This window comes from Indicator indicator, chromosome 8, assembly GCF_027791375.1.
Source record: "Indicator indicator isolate 239-I01 chromosome 8, UM_Iind_1.1, whole genome shotgun sequence".
NCBI lineage: Eukaryota > Metazoa > Chordata > Aves > Piciformes > Indicatoridae > Indicator > Indicator indicator.
Window position 1 is genome coordinate 30,273,963 of NC_072017.1, and position 18,778 is coordinate 30,292,740.

At 44.5% G+C, this 18,778-nt stretch overlaps 1 protein-coding gene across 2 annotated transcripts in view; it reads left to right on the plus strand.

Annotated features, from left to right (window-relative positions):
- Positions 1 to 18,778, plus strand: part of GRID2 (glutamate ionotropic receptor delta type subunit 2) — a 1,038,631-nt gene that overhangs the window by 221,606 nt on the left and 798,247 nt on the right. For both annotated transcript variants that reach the window (XM_054382934.1, XM_054382935.1), the window contains exon 2: positions 5,327 to 5,482. In XM_054382934.1, coding sequence (XP_054238909.1) covers positions 5,327 to 5,482 — 156 coding nt within the window. The remainder of the gene's footprint in view (positions 1 to 5,326; positions 5,483 to 18,778) is intronic.

The window sequence follows — 18,778 nt, forward strand, 5'->3', positions numbered from 1 at the left end:
GCAAATGAATTCTCTAGACCTTAGCATTATTTTCCTTTTTCATCCAATGCTAACTTATTTTACTTTCATTCTCTGCAGTCAGGGACTAGGCTAAAGTTCCCTCTTCAAAGGGTAGCAGCATCTTTAAAATGACAGAGGTTAGAGCAGAAATTCTGAAACTTGCATCTCATACACAGAGCTGCACAGCTTGAGTGCTGTGTGCAGCTCTGGGCCCCTCACCTCAGGAAGGATCTTGAGGTGCTGGAGCAGGTCCAGAGGAGAGCAACCAGACTGGGGAAGGGACTGGAGGGAAAGGCTGATGAGGAGAGGCTGAGGGAGCTGGGGGTGTTCAGCCTGGAGAAGAGGAGACTCAGAGGGGACCTTATCACTCTCTACAACCACCTGAAGGGAAGCTGTAGTCAGGTGGGGGTCAGGCTCTGCTCCCAGGCAACTTGTGCCAGGACAAGAGGGCATGGCCTGAAGCTGTGCCAGGGGAGGTTTAGGTTGGATTTAGGAAGCACTTCCTGACAGCAAGGCTGATTAGGCACTGGGATGGACTGCCCAGGGAGGTGGTGGAGTCACCATCCCTGGAGGTGTTGAAGCAAAGCTTGGCTGTGGCACTTGGTGGCATGGTTGAGCTGATGTGGTGGTGATGGGTCATAGGCTGGACTCAACGATCTCTGAGGTCTTTTCCAGCCTCAACAATTCTGTGATTTTATGAAAAAAAAACAGATCAAACCTGGAACAGTTGTACAGCAGCAACAAACTATGGCTTGTGAAGGCTGCACGCAGTTCCAGCTCTTCCAGTTCTTCAGATGCCCAGATGCCATCAGAGCTTGGGTTTGTGCTGGGATGAGAAATGGGGGAAAAAGCATAGGAATTTTTGGGGGATTATGAGGAAGGTTCATACATTGAGAAACTTGGTGCTGGAAGGGTGAATGCACTGCCTTGGGAGCAGCTCCCCGTGCTCCCCAGTGAAAGGGATGTGGGGCTCAAGAGGATTTTTGTGATGGCTCACACAAAACAAACAACAGATACCTTGGACTTTCATGCATCTTCTGCTCAACAAATGACCTCAACTGTTTTGGGAGCAAAGCCAAGCTTAAGCTGACAGTTCTCAGCTGTAGAATAAGGAGCTGTACTCTGCAGTGTTGGCTGTAAGGTCCTTGTTTTGCCATGCTGCTCTGCAGCAGTCAGCAGCTGTGCTGTCTGTCTGCATGAAACCTGTGCACGTTCCTTTCCTTCCAGTATGGCATTTCTTACAGAAGTACTTTACAAGGATAGAATTTGACTAATAGCTACCAATTTTTTTTTTCGTATTTCCCCCCACCATGTTAATTTTAACCTTGTTACTTAGTAGTCATATAAAATGTTCTTGAAAAGTTTAGTAACAGTTTTTTGCTGGGCTTTGCTATCATCATTAGTGTAAGTGGATCCTCAAAATGCATCACAGAATGTCAGGGGAGACCTTACTGCTGGGGGACATTGGAAGCTCATCCAGTCCAACCCCTCTGCTGGAGCAGGAGCACCTAGAGCAGGTCACACAGGAACACATCCACCTGGGTCTTGAATATCTCCAGAGAGGGAGACTCCACAACCCCCCTGGGCAGCCTTTTCCAGTCTTCTGTCACTATCACAGGGAAAAAAATTTCCCTCCTGTGTCCATGGAACTTCCTCTGCCTCAACTTCCACCACTGCCCCTTGTGCTGTCCTTGGGCATCACCCAGCAGAGCCTGGCTCCAGCCTCTGGGCACTCGCCCTGCACATCTTTAGCAACAGCAATGAGGTCACATCTCAGGTTCCTCCTCTCTGTCCTGGTTTTGAGCCATGAGCTACTCCAGACCAAGAGACAGAAAAGATATTTTACTACTTTTTTGGGGGGAGTAAAAAGCAACAACGGTGCACACTGTTTGGAAGCTAAAGAGCCCTCAGCTCCCTCAGCCTCTCCTCTAAGGAAGATATTCCTCTCCCCTAATCATTTTTGGGGCTCTGCACTGGACTCTTTCAAGGAGTTCCCTGAGGTCCTTCTTGAACTGAGGGGCCCAGAACTGGATACAATATTCCAGATGTGACCTCACCAGGGCAGAGTAGACAGGGAGGAATATAATGTGGTTTTGCTCTGAACTGCTCCATGCAAATATGTTTTAAAGTATATCAGTGGACAAACTCTTTTGTACCCCTAAAATGCTACCTGGATACACAAATGGTCACCTTTCTGGAGAAGACAGAGTTTGCAGCATCTTATGTACCAAGCATATTCTTGGCAATGTGTGGTTTACTTTATGAAACTAAATAAAACCAGGGAAATGCAAATGGGGGCAAGGGAGGAAGAGAGAGTTTTCAGCTGAGATTTGCACAGAGATGACAGGTGAATGAGGTGGAGAGGTAAAGAACAGCTGTTCCAGATGGCGGCAGCTTCAGAAGGGAAAATGCTGGAGTCAAAGCAGTCAGACTGTAGGAAGAGATGATATTTATGTAGGATGAGTGGTGCTGGCAGGGAGAGGAGTGTTGGAGGTCACTGGGAAAAGTACATTTGACACTGTAGGAAGTTTGTCTTTTAAAGTAGCCATTTCCTGTCAAATGAATATTTTTTCAGCACTGATTGCAGGTATTTACCTGAAAGCTTTGGATATCTCAGCAATCAGCTTTTTCTCTTACTCCTTGCTGCCTAAGCTGAGTTTTGCATTGACAGCAGACACTCAAGAGTAAACAAACCTGAAAACTGCAGAAATTTCCTAATGATTCAATTCAGTCTTATTTTTGAAGTGTTCCTCTTGTCTCTTTAATCCACTGCCTGGAAATTAAAGCTTTAAAGGGGCTTGAAGATCTAACAGCCCTGATTTGAGGGCTTTAAAAATACGGAGTTCTTCAAAGGTTTGTAACAGTGATGTTGCAGGTTGAAGGGGGAACCTTGAGCCTAGCTCCTGACTGCAAAGACTGAAAGTAAAAAAACCCCAAATTATTACCATTGGATACAAAAGGAAAATAATTCTAAGGTCTATAGAATTCATTTGCTTGCTAATGGGATATAGAGTAGAGACATAAACAGTTCTTGCTCTCTTTCCTTCTCCTGTCACATCTGCTTGCAACTTCTCTCTCTTCCATGGCCTTGCCAGGGGATCTCTGTTTTGACTTCTGTGTGAGGTAGAGGGAGCGAGGGGAGGGAGTGGGGAAGGAGGTGAACAGTCCCCCTGGATCCATCCAGGGGGGTCTGAGGAGTTTCTGTGTTGTTTATAAATTGTCAATATCTATCTATTGTGCATCTATTGTGTGTTTTGTACCTATTCATTGCATTTCATATTTCTGGATTGTAGTTTGCTTGTAAATAGAGCTTCATTTGCTTCCAAAACGTTCTGAGCTGGTCTGGCAATTTTTTGGGGGCAGTTTTCTCCAAATTTGCTGGGGGGATGATTTCAACCCCTCACACAGTGTGGTTTGAGCTGTCTCAATAGTTCATACCAAAAAAAAGCCCCAAATGTAAAACAGTAGGGAATTAGTGATGTTAAAACTGAAGACTTTAATTTCAAGAAAGAAAAAAAAAAAACAAACCCAAAAGCTAAAGCTCACTCTGGATGACCCTTGGAGGTCTCTTTGCAGTATACCTGAAGAAGTGGTTGTGTGAGGGTTGGACTCTGCCAGCTCCTTCTGAGAGTGATGGTTTCCTGTTTGCGATGCTGTTCTTGACTGTTTTGGGGGAGAAAGGTGGAACAGTCACTTTCTGTCAGCTTTATAAAGGCAGATTTTTTTTCAATTGAGTGCTTAAACTTAATTCACTGACCTGAAGAGTCAGACAATTAGCAGAAGTGGTGGTTTCACCAAGTACAGTAAGAATTAGACTGGAAATAGTTTCTCTCAGCTGCTGGCCTGTCTGTTGTTCATGGCTGTCAATTCTAACACTCTTTTCCTAGTGCTGTCACCATTTCAGGCTTATTTTCACCTCATTTGAACTTTATAGTTTTTAATTGTCTCTAGACCTGACATTAAACATGTATCCTAGCCTATTGCACTCATTCAGTGTGTTAAATGACACCTTTGGAAAGGGAATTAGCTCTCATTTCCTGGCCATGTTCTTACACAGATTTTTGTTGGATTGTGCTTAACTAGATTGATCAGAGGGCTGGAGCTCCTCTCCTTTGAAGACAGACTGAGAGAGTTGGGGTTGTTCAGTCTGGAGAAGAGAAGGCTCTGAGGAGACCTTCTTGTGGCCTTGCAGTATCTGAAGGGGGCTCCAAGAAAGCTGGGGAGGGACTTTTGAGGGTGTCAGGTAGGGATAGGAGTGGGGGGAATGGAGCAAAACTAGAAATGGGGAGATTCAGATTGGATGTCAGGAAGAAGTTCTTCCCCATGAGGGTGGTGAGACACTGGCACAGGTTGCCCAGGGAGGTGGTGGAAGCCTCATCCCTGGAGGTTTTTGCAGCCAGGCTGCATGTGGCTGTGAGCAACCTGCTGTAGTGTGAGGTGTCCGTGCCCATGGCAGGGGGGTTGGAACTGGATGATCCTTGAGGTCCCTTCCAACCCTGACAATTCTATGATTTCTCTAATATTTCTACCCGGAATCAATGTTTCTCTCCAATTTATGTCTTAAATTGTGTCATGTGGTGGTTTGGCCCTGGCTGGGGGCCAGATGCCCACCAAAGTCACTCTATCACTCCCCTTCTTAGATGGAGAGGGGAAGGTATAACCAAAGCTAGTTATAAGATAGAAACAATTCAGTAATGATGCTAAGTAAAGCAATAGACACATGGCAGTGAAAGCAGAGAGAGATGTTGGTCTCTGCTGCCCAGCAGCAGCACGCTGCTCAGTCTTGGGCAGCAGGGCTCTCTGTGCTTGGTGATTCCTCTGGAGGACAGAGACCATGGATGGATCCCCCCCCAGACTTCCTTCTTTCACTTCATTCTTACATCTGAGCTGAGGTCATCTGGTATGGAACACCCCTTTGGCCAGTCTGGGTCAGCTGGCTCAGCTGTGTCCCCTCCCAAGATCTTGCCCACCCCTCAGTGTACTCTTGGGGTGGTGAAATGTTGGCAGAACACAGCCTGGGTGCTTGGCTCAGCAGTAACCAAAACCCTGCTGGGTTATCAACTACTGCTGCAAAACACAGCACTAGAAGGATGCTTTGAAGAGAATTGACTCCAGCTCAGCCAAACCCAATACATGTCAAAACACAGAAATTCTGTGTCATGTGAAGTAGCTTCTGGGTTGAGAGAACTGCTTTTGAGGAGTGAGCAAAGGGATGATGTTATAGTGTAAAATGTCTTAAGTGCTTATGATGAATGCTTTGGAATACTACAGATGAAAGGTACAATGTGATTTGTGTTCTTTTTTCTTTTTTCTTTCTGCACTCCAGGGGCAATTTTTGATGAATCTGCCAAAAAGGATGAGGAAGTTTTTCGAATGGCGGTTGCTGATCTCAACCAGAATGATGAAATCTTACAAACAGAGAAAATCACCTGCTCAGTGACCTTTGTGGATGGCAACAACCCCTTTCAGGCTGTGCAAGAAGGTAGGGCAACCCCACAGGGTTCCTGCTGTTTTCTGCAGAGGCATAACACTACCCTGATAGCTTCCTAGCTTTGTGAGAAATTCGTAATTGTTGTTGACTTCTTTTTGCATAGAACATAAAATATTGCATTTAGTGTTGGGTTTGGCTGCTGTGGTTTGTGTTGGTCTAGTGACTTCCAGCTTAGTGTTTATCCTTTTTGTAAGTAAAGGCTGTTGAAAAATGATAGAGAAACCAAGGATGATTTGCTGCCATCTGCCCTGTTTTCTAGGCTGTTTTGAAGTTGTGGTCAAACCAGTGGTCCTTACTCTATGACTTCTTAATGCTGCTTTTCTTTTCAACAAGAAGCACTTGGTTGGAGAAGAGAGGTTGTTGTGTGGATAAGGTTTTCAGCAGACACACCTGAAAATGTTGCCTGTTTCACAGGAGGGATTAGAGATAACCTCATGACTCAGCAACCTGTGTCCAATACGATTTTGTACTCAGTCCATCCTTTGCCTTTCCCCAGTTGTTGGACAAGAGATGATGTTGCTTTGGGCTCTTGTGACAGCAGTAGGGTGATAACAAGGCTTAATATTTGAAATCCCTCTGATCTGGATTAGTAAACCCCTGGTGTGACTGAGCAGCTGTGTGGAAAGAGAGACACATGAAGTCTTTAGAAATGCAGGCTCAAATTTGTTTCCTAAGCATTCGTTATTTCTTCACTGTTCTGGCACAGTAGCTTCTGTCTGAGGTGCAGAAGATGTTTATTAAGCTTCTCGTAACAAAATGTTGATGGCTCCTTGTAGGCTCTGTATTGACGCTTGACATAGAACTGGAGATATAAGCAGCAAACTCGCAAACAGTTGCTGTGATGCTTGCAGAGTCAAAGGTCAATAGCTGCTTGGCTTCAATGGATTATTGACAGGACATTGTTAATTGAAAGGTCTTTAATGTTTACATGACAACTTTTTATCAGTCCCACTTTTAAATTTTGAGAATTCAAGGGTTTTTTTTTTTTTTTGTCTTGTAAAATTTTGTATGTGTAATGAGAAGTCTGGGCTCGATAGGGCTGAGGCAGAAAAAGAAGTGATTATGGAAGTGTTCCAATCAGAATCTATTTCAATCTCAAAAGACCAACTGAAGGCATTGGATGCTTTTAGAATTCCAGAGTGCAACAACAGGTAAGTGAGGTCAGTCTTTTTTGGCTGCTTCCACACTGCTAGTATTTTAACTTTGTTCCAGCTGATGCTCTGTCATTAACACTGAAACATAACATAGCAGCTGATTTCCTTTATCATTATTAGAGTGGTTGCAAATTATTGCACAGAATACTGCTATTAGCAACTTACTTGTTTCTCACCTAAAGTAGGAATGAGTGTGGTGACATTTGCTCTCTGGGGTAGATTTCCAAAAGAAAAAAAGTCATTGGGGGGAACTAATTCAACCCATAATAGTAGCAAAGCAGAACAGTCTTAGGACCTGAATATTTCAAAGTTAAATTCCCTATTTTTTTTTGGTAAAAGTTGCATTTCTTGCTTTTGAAAATACTTTGGTATGGTCAATATTTGAAATGTGAGTGGATTTGACAGCAAATTTGTGTTGAGGCTGGGGGGGGGGCAGGGGAAGATCTGTTGTGACATTGATGAGTGCAGTAAAGTGTTTGTCAGTAAAAACTCTCTCTAGTAAATGGATGGTGAAATACAGCTGCATGGTTAGCAAAGACTCATCCTCACTAACTTGTAAGTGCTCTATAGTTTGGTATAATCTGAGTGAAGAAGAAAGGCAGCATCTTTTGTGTTCATGTGTCTCTGCCCTCTTGGTTGTTGAACTATTTTACAGCAATGAGTGTGCTTCTCTTAATTTGTTTTAACTAACTATAGGCAGAAGCTGCACTGTAATGTCTCAGATACTTTGCACCAGCTTTCACCCTTTCTCTCTTTCTCAACATCTTGATGTCACTTGCCTCCTCTTGATAATTGAACTTCTTGCAAGTATTAGTAGCAGAGAAGGAGACCGCTGGAACTGTTGCCAGCTATTTCATAGTGTGCTGGGTTAAGCCTGGCCCAGGAGGGGTGGGCTGGAAAACCTAGCCCCACGTGGGTAAAGAAACCTGAACCCAGGTGGGCAAAGAAACCTAACCCAAGTGGGCAAAGAAACTTGACCCAGGTGGGCAAAGAACCTTGACGCAGGTGGGCAAAGAAACTTGACGCAGGTGGGCAAAGAAACCTAACCCAGGTGGGCAAAGAAACCTAACCCAAGTGGACAAAGAAACTTGACCCAGGTGGGCAAAGAAACCTGACCCAGGTGGGCAAAGAAACCTAACCCAGGTGGGCAAAGAAACTTGACCCAGGTGGGCAAAGAACCTTGACGCAGGTGGGCAAAGAAACTTGACGCAGGTGGGCAAAGAAACCTAACCCAGGTGGGCAAAGAAACTTGACCCAGGTGGGCAAAGAAACCTAACCCAGGTGGGCAGGGAGACGTGGCCCCAGCTCCCAGGGGAAGGGGCTCCCCAGGTCAAAGTTTATTCCACTCCCACTTCCTGTTCACAACCCTGTTTAAGAGGGGCAACTTCATACCTCTCACTCCTGCCCTCCTCTCTCCCACCCCCTTCTGCTGTTGCTGTGAACTCTTAACCACATGGCCCAGCCTGCTTCATGTGGTCCCAGAGATCTAAGGGAGTTGCATCCAAAGAGAATCCATCTTGCCTCCAGAGAATCCTTTGCCAGCTGCATCTGGTTCTGTATATATATATTTATTTATCCCTTTTCCTTATACCTCTGTAACGTTCCTTTTACTTAAATAGTTTTTGTTAAAGTTACCTTTTTGACTTCCAAATCGGTGCAAGACTGTTCCTTCATTGTTTGACCTCTCTCTTCTCCTCCTGCTTAATTGTCTTTCCCTACTGGGGAAAGGGGAGAGGGGAGGCAACCTAAAAATCCATTCGGCTCCACGAAAAAAGCTTAAACAGCAACACATAGCTCATCCCTTGGGAAAATACTAAGCCAAACTGCACTGGACCTAACACCAGCAAAAGATTATTGAAACACTCAGGCCATTTCTGTATTCCAGTTGTGAAAGAATCACCAGAATGAAGCTAAATCTCCTGGTTTTAAATGTGTAGGGCATTCAGTAGGCACAAACTTTCTGTTTCCATGCCAGCATGACCCTTTCCTTGGAAGCATAACAACATTAATTTGAGTCCCAGGTACCATGGCCTCTCCTATCAGGTAGAGACCAAGGTGCAAACTTTATTCTGTTTGTTATTATATTCTACTATTATTAAATACATAAAGTGCATCCAGTTTACTTTGTTCTTGTTCACAATATCTGAATTTTTGCTATGGTTTTGACATTTTTTGTTATTTCTAAACTACAGAACAGACTTCAACAGAAAAAGAGCTTTTAATGTGTGGTTAAATGTTAATTTCAAGCAATAAAGCCAATCATAGTACTTTAAAAATTGATCTGGTTTTGTCTGAAGTGTGCCACTTTTAGTGAAGAGGGAAGGTTCTTAAAAAATAATTGGCCTAGGATTTTGAATTTTAAAATCTCAAACAAGAAGTTGTGAGCAAAAATCTGAGCAGGCATTAAGGACAGAGGAGGTATTTACAGATTTGTTTTTCATAATGATCCACTAATAGACAGCTGGGTAGTGTTTCTGCCTTCAGTTTTATTAATGAAATTACTAAGTAACTCCCAAATAATGTAGACAGGAACACTTAGAGACTTAATATTGATTTGGGGATGTAAAGATAATTAATATGAGGCAATCAGCTGCTGTTCTGTACTTATTGTTCTTCCCTTCCAATTGATTGTTATGAGTTATGATGGTGCCCTGAGATGTCTCCCATTTGTCCCTGAGGGCATCTCATTAACGCTTCTGATCGGAGTGATGAGACTCTATTGCAAAGCTGAATTCTTTTACCCTAGGAGAGCTGGGACTGGCATGCCTCAAAATGTCCTTGAAAGTGCCCTCAGGGACAGGTTATAGGACATTCATGCAGTGACTCATTAACTGAAATCCAACAGGTTTGATACCAAATTGTAAGTCAAGCTTTAACTATTCTCTCTTGATGTATGCTTAGCTACCTGTGGCTCTTATTACAGCTTGCTTAGTATGATTGGAAGACCAACAGCAGATCATGCTACTACCCAGCTTTGACCTGAAAGGGGTTCACACAGGTGATGTGGGAGGCATCCTCTGGCTAATTCCATTGTTAAACCTAGCACTCAACAGACCCAGATGTGTTTCCTCCAGGTAATGTTGCAGTCCAGTCAGGATGAAAATAAAGTCCATGTTAGCATTCTCCATACATAGACTATTCCAGTGCTCTTCTGGGTGGTTTTGTTCTAGAGCATGGAAATGGGAAGTGAAACTGGGTTTCTCTAAGGTAGGGATTTTTTTCTTGCCTTTGCTTATATGCTCTATGCAATGGATGTGGTTCACTGTGCAGCTCATATCTGTGTGGGACGAGGTTGAAGTTGTCCTGTGGTGGGAGACTGTCTCGGTCTGGAGGGAGGGAAAGAGACTTGGTTCTTTTTGAGCATTCCCATGTTATGAAATTAGAGGCACAAAGGAGGCCAAAATATTAACAGTGAGGCTATTCATTAACAGAATAAAGTGGATAGAACAGAAGAAGGGAGACAGAGAAGGAAAAAATTGAGAGAGACAGAGCAGGAAAGGAATTATGTTAGCACCCTCCCCCCCCATGATGATTTGGGTCTGTGGAAGGGTGCTGCTGCATCCTTGTTGGCTTGTGCTGTCTGCCCTGGAGGAGGGGAGGGAGAGATCCCCAAGTCCAAGTCCTTCTCTGAGCAGCCTCCAACATGTGGTGTCTTCAGTCAAGATGTCTTTCCTCTTCTCCAGGAATTGCAGCAGGCAGAACTTAGGGCATGGAGAGGGGGTTCCTCCTGGTCTGCTGCCTCCAGGCTGCATGGTGATGTCTGTCTTCTATGTCTGTCCTTTTCTCTCCTTGTGTTTGCTTCTCCTGAGCAGGTATCACTCAGGTCCTTTATACAGTTTTACAGTCACATTTGTTTTAGGTATGTGTCCAGGTATTGTCCCCAGGGAATCTTCCTGTGTATTCCTTGTGTGCTCACAGGTGTCTGGCGGAGGGCTGGCCTCTGCCTCCTCCTTCGCATTCTGCCTGTCCATACACAGAGTACACATCAGGGACTTCTCATGCCAGGTGCTGAATCCATTGTACAGTCCAGAGGCCTTTTCACCATCCTCCCTTTCCAGGGTAGAGATGTTGTTGTCTGTGCACATTCCAGAGTCAGTACCACTGGCTCTGCCCATCACACATTTCTGTTGTCTGGGAGCAAAGGTGATTTTATCTTTGTTGAGTCACAGCAAGAGAGACAAGAGTTAGTCTCTTACAGGGAAACAAGTCTGGGGCAAGACTGGTTGGTAGGTCAGGGTGAGGACTAGCAAGGTGCCTGGTAAGGAGTGCATGACTCCAGGGTGATGGGCACAGGGAAGAAGAGAGGAGTGTATGAGAAGGGTGGCTGAGCCCCATGGATAGTACATTTCAGGCCCTTGTGGCAGCTGCAGCCTAGGTGCTGTGTGTGGTGTGTGACAGTGACAGACACCTGTGGAAATGTCCAACAGGACAGGTACTTTCCTCCCTTCCTTTCTTCCATGCAAAATGCTACACAATATTTATAATACTCTTTAATGTGATGCCTCAAAATGCTGCTGGTTCTTGAGAAAGGAAGAATGCTCTGGCTGCCTTTTTTGTGCTGTGCCCAAGTGGGGTGCTGCAAAGTAAAAGCAGGAACTTCAGTTCTCTTTGAATGCTTGATGAAGGAAGTAGGGACAGTCAACTTGTCCAGGGGTAGTAAGTCAGCATTGTGGCACAGTGAAAGAAGGAATTAGGATGCCAGATAGGCCCTGGTGAGACCTCATCTTGAGTACTGCATTCAGTTTTGGGCTCCCCAGTGTAGGAAAAGCAGGGACCTGCTGGAGAGGGTCCAGCAGAGGGCTACAAGGATGGTTAGGGGACTGGAGCACTGCCTGGTGAGGAGAGGCTGAGGGACCTGGGGCTGTTTAGTCTGGAAAAGAGATGACTGAGAGGGGATTTAATAAATGTTTATAAATATCTTAGGGCTGGGAGTCAGGAGGGAGGGGACAGGCTCTGCTCACTTGCTCCCTGTGATAGGACAAGGGCCAGTGGATGTAAGCTGCATCGCAGGAGGTTCCACCTCAACACAAGGGGGAACTTCTTTACTGTAAGGGTCCCAGAGCACTGGAAGAGGCTGCCCAGAGAGGTTGTGGAGTCTCCTTCTCTGGAGACTTTCAAAGCCCATCTGGATGCATTCCTCTGTGACCTGAGGTAGATTGTATGGTCCTGCTCTGGCAGGGGGGTTGGAGTTGATGCTCTCTTTGGGTTCCTTCCAACCCCTGACATCCTGTGAGCCTGTGATATATTAGTGTAAGCTTTACTTTCCTTTGAGACTTCAGTTTGCAGCAATACTTAAGTAGGGGAGGGAGAAGCCTTCAAAAGGTTTTGAGTTCTGCAATATATATTTAAACTGCAGTTATTTTGGAAAAGTCATGTTGCCATATTTCTTTTTAATGGTTTGGGTTTGTTGTTTGGTTTTTTTTTCCTTTCACTGAGAAATTTTGGTGAAAGAAACAGATTTGCTGCTTGCTTGTTTGCCATAAAATCATTGTGTTCTCTTATATTTCTCTTACTTACTGTTTTTTTTTTATTCTGCTGCTTAGTTGAATGCACTAATAATGAAAGCTTAAACTCTACTATTTCCTCCAGTCCTTAATTTCTCATAAATATTATGATCATATTGTTACTGAATGTCTAATGTGAAACATGCAGCAGCCTGTGCATTTGTATAGAATTCCCTGAAGTGTTACCTTGATGGACAAATTACAAAATACTCTGTTTCAGTCCACTGCTAATAATTATCTAAACCCTCATCTTCTACATTTTTCCCACAGAGTTGTATTTTTGCAATGCTCTTTCACTTAACATCTAAGTGATGTTAACATCTAAGTGAAAGTGCTCCCCGCTGAAGCAAATATTATTGCCTGCTGTAATTCCTCTCTCATTAGGAAAGGTGGAAAGAAGGAGCTTTGATAACCTGAACTTCAGTTTGTGTTGATTTGCCTCCTTGGGCTCTACAGCCACTATGCTGTCATTCCCACTTGCATCCTAAGGGTTGCAGAACCAAATCTGCAGGAGTTGGTAGTGCTTGAGGCATCCACAGTATCTGGAAGGTTGCAAAACTCAGCAGGACCCATGTCCAAAGATATGTAGGGTCCTCAGAGATCCACTGCAAATATCTTCAATCTCATGGCAAACATTTTCTTTTTATTTTGTGCTGAAAGCTGCTGCTGCTTCTTCTTCCTTCTTCTTCTTTCTTCTTCTTCTTCTTCTTCTTCTTCTTCTTCTTCTTTCTTCTTCTTCTTCTTCTTCTTCTTCTTCTTCTTCTTCTTCTTCTTCTTCTTCTTCTTCTTCCTTCTTGTTCTTTCTTCTTCTTCTTCCTTCTTCTTTCTTCTTCTTCTTCTTCTTCTTCTTCTTCTTCTTCTTCTTCTTCTTCTTCTTCTTCTTCTTCTTCTTCTTCTTCCTTCTTGTTCTTTCTTCTTCTTCTTCCTTCTTCTTTCTTCTTCTTCTTCCTTCTTCTTTCTTCTTCTTCTACTTCTTCTTTCTTATTCTTCTTCTTCCTTCTTCTTCTTTCTTCTTCTTCTTCTTCTTCCTTCTTCTTCTTCCTTCTTCTTCTTTCTTCTTCTTTTTCCTTCTCTTCTTCCTCTTCTTCTTCCTTTTCTTCTTCTTCCTCTTCTTCTTCCTCTTCTTCTTTCTTTTCTTCTTCTTCTTCCTCTTCTTCTTCTTCCTCTTCTTCTTCCTCTTCTTCTTCCTCTTCTTCCTTCTTCTTCTTTCTTCTTCTTCTTCCTTCTCTTCTTCCTCTTCTTCTTCCTCTTCTTCTTCCTCTTCTTCTTCCTTTTCTTCTTCTTCCTCTTCTTCTTCCTCTTCTTCTTCCTCTTCTTCTTCCTTTTCTTCTTCTTCCTCTTCTTCTTCCTCTTCTTCTTCCTTTTCTGCTTCTTCCTCTTCTTCTTCCTCTTCTTCTTCCTTTTCTTCTTCCTCTTCTTCTTCCTCTTCTTCTTCTTCCTCTTCTTCTTTCTCTTCTTCTTCTTCCTCTTCTTCTTCCTCTTCTTCTTCTCCTTCCTCTTCTTCTTCCTCTTCTTCTTCTCCTTCCTCTTCTTCTTCTTTTTGTTCTTTTCTTTCTTCTTCTTCTTCTCCTTCTTCTTCTCATTATTATGTCCCTTCTTCTACCTCCTTTCTTTTTGACAATATCTCATTTTACCTATCTTAAATAATATCACTATAGTACTCTAATATTCTCTTCTATAAGCTACCTATAAAACAAGGCAATTAGATTTGACTGATGCTGTTTGAAATCCATTTTGACAAACTTTCCTATTGCCATCACATATACGTGGGATCTTAATATTTATTTTCTTCTTTTTTAAGCCAACCTTTTTGTCATTCAGGTTAGTCACCAGAGGATGCTTGCAGACACCAACTCAAGCCTTCCTAATGGCTTTTGAAAGCTTGTTGTGATCAGTGAAGTAAATAAGGCAGCGAGTCATAACTAAATGGGATTCGGCTGTGGAGTTGCAGAGGTTTGTAGGGCAGCAATATGCATGAAGGGCACAGGCAGGATTTTATTCAAGCAAAGTTGTATGGTGAGAAATTATGGCCTGATGGATGTATCTGCTTTGGCCTTCAGGATCACAGGCTCACAGGATGTCAGGGGTTGGAAGGGACCTCTGGAGATCATTGAGTCCAACATCCCTACCAAAGCAGGACCATAGAATCCAGCACAGGTCACACAGGAATGCATCCAGATGGGGCTTTGAAAGTCTCCAGAGGAGACTCCACAACCTCTCTGGGCAGCCTGTTCCAGTGCTCTGGGACCTTTACAGTAAAGAAATTCCTCCTCATGTTGAGGTGGAACCTCCTGTGCTGGAGTTTCCATCCATTGCCTTTTGTCCTATAGGTCACAGGGTGAAAGTGAGCAGAGCCTGTCCCTGTCCTTTCCTTGTAACACCCAGCACTCAGATATTGATAGACATTGATTACATCTCCTCTCAGTCTTCTCCTTTCCACACTAAACAGCCCCAAGGCTCCCAGCCTCTCCTCACCAGGCAGTGCTCCAGTCCCTTCAGCATCCCTGTAGCCCTCCCGTGGACTCTCTCCAGCAGATCCCTGTGCCTCCTAAACTGGGGAGCCCAGAACTGGATGCAATATTCCAGGTGAGATCTCAGCAGGGCAGAGCAGAGGGAGAGGAGAACCTCCCTGGATCTGCTGGACACACTCCTCTGAATGCACCCCAGGATCCCACTGGCCTTCTTGTCCAGCAGGGCACATTGCTGTCCCATGGATCACTTGCTGTCCACCAGCACTCCCAGGTCCTTCTCCACTTATTCTTCTCTGCGTATTACACTAGATGAGTGTAACAAGATTGTCCTTTCCTGTTTCTCTGGCTGCTGTAGAAATGTTTTTAAACCCACAGATTTCATGGGTTGCTAAACTTTCTTTCTCTTTGTGTCACTATTTCTTCAAATTTCTCAGCTTCCCTGGTGCTGCTTATTAATCAGGACATGTTCAGTCTGAGATTAAACCTTTACAGGGCTGCGCTTCTTCAGCACCCTTCGGTTTTGTTCCAGGTTCGCTTCCTGCCTTCCAAATAAAACAGATTTTCGTGTGAAATGATATTACTGAGGAGGAAAAGAAATAATTTTCAACTAGAATTTGAGCTATAAAAAGTGAAGGGAGAAGAGGAGAAGCAGCATTTCAATGATGATTTAAAATTCCATTGTAAGATAAGGGACTGTGGGAAGTGCTTGGCACCGCAATTTGCTTGTGCTGTTAGTGTGTCAGAAAATAGGACAAAAACTCTTCTGAATTACTGAGCCTCTGTGCATCCACATAATGTGCCAGCAGTGATGGCACTGTGCTCTCTTCTCAAAAGTGATGGATTTGAAGCCTGCTACTCTTACACAGGCTTTGTCCTCCTTTTAGTCCTGCTAAGTCCACAAAATCAGTCAGGTCTCCAATTTGCATAAATTTTGCATGGGAGCCCAAGTGCTGGCAGCCTAAGAAAAAAGATTTTGCAGCATTTCACAGAATCACAGAAACATTCAGGCTGGAAAAGACCCTCAGGATCACCAAGCCCAACCAAGAACCCTACTCTACAAGGTTGACCTCTAAACCATATCCCCAAGCACCATATCCAAACAAACCTTAAACGCATCCAGGGCTGGTGACTCCACCATCTCCCTGGGCAGCACATTCCAACACCTGACCACTCTTTCCATGAAAAAAATTCTTCCTAACGTCCAGTCTACACCTACCCAGTCACAGCTTGAGGCCATTCCCTCTTGTTCTATCACTAATTACCTGTGAGAAGAGACCAGCACCAACCTCTCCACAAGGTCCTTTCAGGGAGTTGCAGACAGCAATAAGGTCTCCTCTCAGCCTCCTCTTTTCCCAACTAACCATCCCCAGCTCCTTCAGTTGCTCTTCATCAGATTTATTCTCCAGGCCCTTCCCCATCTTTCTTGCCCTCCTCTGCCCTGGCTCCAGCACCTCCACATCTCTCTTTGCATTCAGGTGCCCAAAACTGGACACAATACTCAATAGACTTGAAAGAGTTTCCTTCCCAGGCTTTTGCTCTAAGAGGCCTGTGACTGTGAATCAGACTATTAACCTCACTGCTTCTTCTTTAAAGTTGACTCAAATACATTAATAAATACCTGGAGAAGTGTGCTGCCCTTTGGTGGTGAAATGCAAAGTGAATTTTCTCACATTATTATAGGAGTAGGCTCATACTCTGCAGTTAATTATATTTCAAATACAGATTGGATCATTCCTGATTTTTCAAGATGCATATTTCCACTTGCATTTCACAAGTGCCCAAGATATGGGGATGAATTAAGAGGAGTCTGGGGTGGATAAAGAGGAATCTGGGGTGCAATCAGAGGAGTGTCCAGCAGATCCAGGGAGTTTCTCCTCCTCCCTCTGCTCTGCCCTGATAAGACCTCACCTGGAGTATTGCATCCAATTCTGGGCTCCCCAGTTCAAGAGGGACAGGGATCTGCTGGAGAGAGTCCAAGGGAGGGCTCCAAGGATGCTGAAGGGACTGAGCACTGCCTGGTGAGGAGAGGCTGAGAGCCCTGGGGCTGTTTAGTGTGGAGAGGAGAAGGCTGAGAGGGATCTGATCAATGTATATCAATACCTGAGGGCCGGGGGTCAGGAGGGAGGGAACAGCCTCTGCTCAGTTGCAACCTATGATAGGACAAGGGGCAATGGATGGAAACTACAGCACAGGAGGTTCCAGGAGGAGGAACTTCTTCACTGTGAGTGTCCCAGAGCACTGGAACAGGCTGCCCAGAGAGGTTGTGGAGTCTCCTTCTCTCGAGACTTTCAAAGCCCAATCTGGATGCATTCCTGTGCAACCTGTGCTGGATTCTATGGTCCTGCTTTGTCAGGGGGGTTGGACTCCATGATCTTTGGGGGTCCCTTCCAACCCCTAACACCCTGTGAACCTGTGATCTGTTTTTGTACATTGCACACAGTGTTGATGTGTTGATGTACTCTGACACACTGCTTGGGGTTTACTTTTAAGAGAGCTATACAACTTGTGAGGTGATTAAATACTAGCACTGGTGAAGTTAAGTGTTTAAAGCCACTGTGTCTGAAGGTTTTGGAGGTATTTTAACAATTGAGAATTATTATAGAAAAGGAAATGAGAGCTGGATCATCTTTCTAGATGCCAGTTTTTAGCTATCCCCCTGGGCTAGGAGTCTCCCAAAGTAATCTCCTTGAATAATTCCTGAACACCCTATGTGGATCTCCTCCCCATCTTTTCCTGTCCTCTAAAATCACTGCAGCAGTCAATCATCACTCTCCACCCAGAAATGGATATTCCCAGGCAGGCCTCACAGCTTGTAAGCTTGCAGCACATTGTGGCAACTACCAACCAATCATTTCCTGCATGCAGTCCTTTTCTGCTACACAGAGCCCTCCCAAGTTCTCTCACTGAACAAAGTTAAATTGAAATTTTGCTGACTGAATGTTCTCGATTAGCCTAAATTCATTAAATCTTTGTTTCACCTCACAGTTTAGGTACCAATATGTATCTGACTGCTTAGAGATCTCTACTTGCTGCATTCATCTATAGCTGTGTTTGCCTAAAATTATGTCATTAATTGATTTTAATTAATTGCTTCATTAATTTAATTACCCCCTTTGAGCTTTCCTCGCTCTTCTTCCTTCCCTTTTCCAGTATCTTTTGTTTCACTTACACGCTTTTGGGTTGTTGTTTTAAACCTCTTAGCTCTGTGGGCACAGGCTGTGGAGGAGAAGCTCAACAGGAGCCAGCAGTGAGCACTTGCAGCCCAGAGAGCCAAGCAGAGCCTGGGCTGCAGCAAGAGAAGTGTGGCCAGCAGGGCCAGGGAGGGGATTCTCCCTCTCTGCTCCACTCTGCTGAGACCACACCTGGAGCCCTGTGTCCAGTTCTGGAGCCTCTGTTACAAGAAGGATCTGGAAGTGCTGGAAGGTGTCCAGAGAAGGGCCACGAGGATGAGCAGAGGGCTGGAGCTGCTCTGCTATGGAGACAGACTGAGAGAGTTGGGGCTGCTCAGTGCGGAGAAGAGAAGGCTCCCAAGAGACCTTCTTGTGGCATTCCAGCATCTGAAGGGGACTCCAAGAAAGCTGGGGAGGGATTTTAGGGTGTCAGGGAGTGATAGGACTGGGGGGAATGGACCAAAACTAGAAATGGGTAGATTCAGATTGGATGTTAGGCAGAAGTTGTTCCACATGAGGGTGGTGAGACACTGGCAGAGGTTGCTCAGGGAGGTGGTGTAAGCCTCATCCCTGGAGGTTTTTGCAGCCAGGCTGGATGTGGCTGTGAGCAACCTGCTGTAGTGTGAGGTGTCCCTGCCCATGGCAGGGGGCTTGGAACTGGATGATCCTTGAGGTCCCTTCCAACCCTGACAATTTTGTGATTCTATGTGTTCTTAGTAAATACCTTGATCTGTGTTTGAGGCACTTGAGTATTTAAACATACTCTCCTCTCTTTCTATATCTAATCAGAGGCAAAGTGTACTTTATGGATGACAGCAGTGTTTTAAAATCTAATTTTGATAATGAGGAAATGAGCCATGACACTCCGTAGGTGAAGCCTGAAGTAAATGATGAAGGTCATTCTCCCAGATGAGGAAATTAATTATCTTTTAGCCTGGTTCCCCATTACTTAGACCCTTTATATGGTATACTACCAAGTCATTTTGAC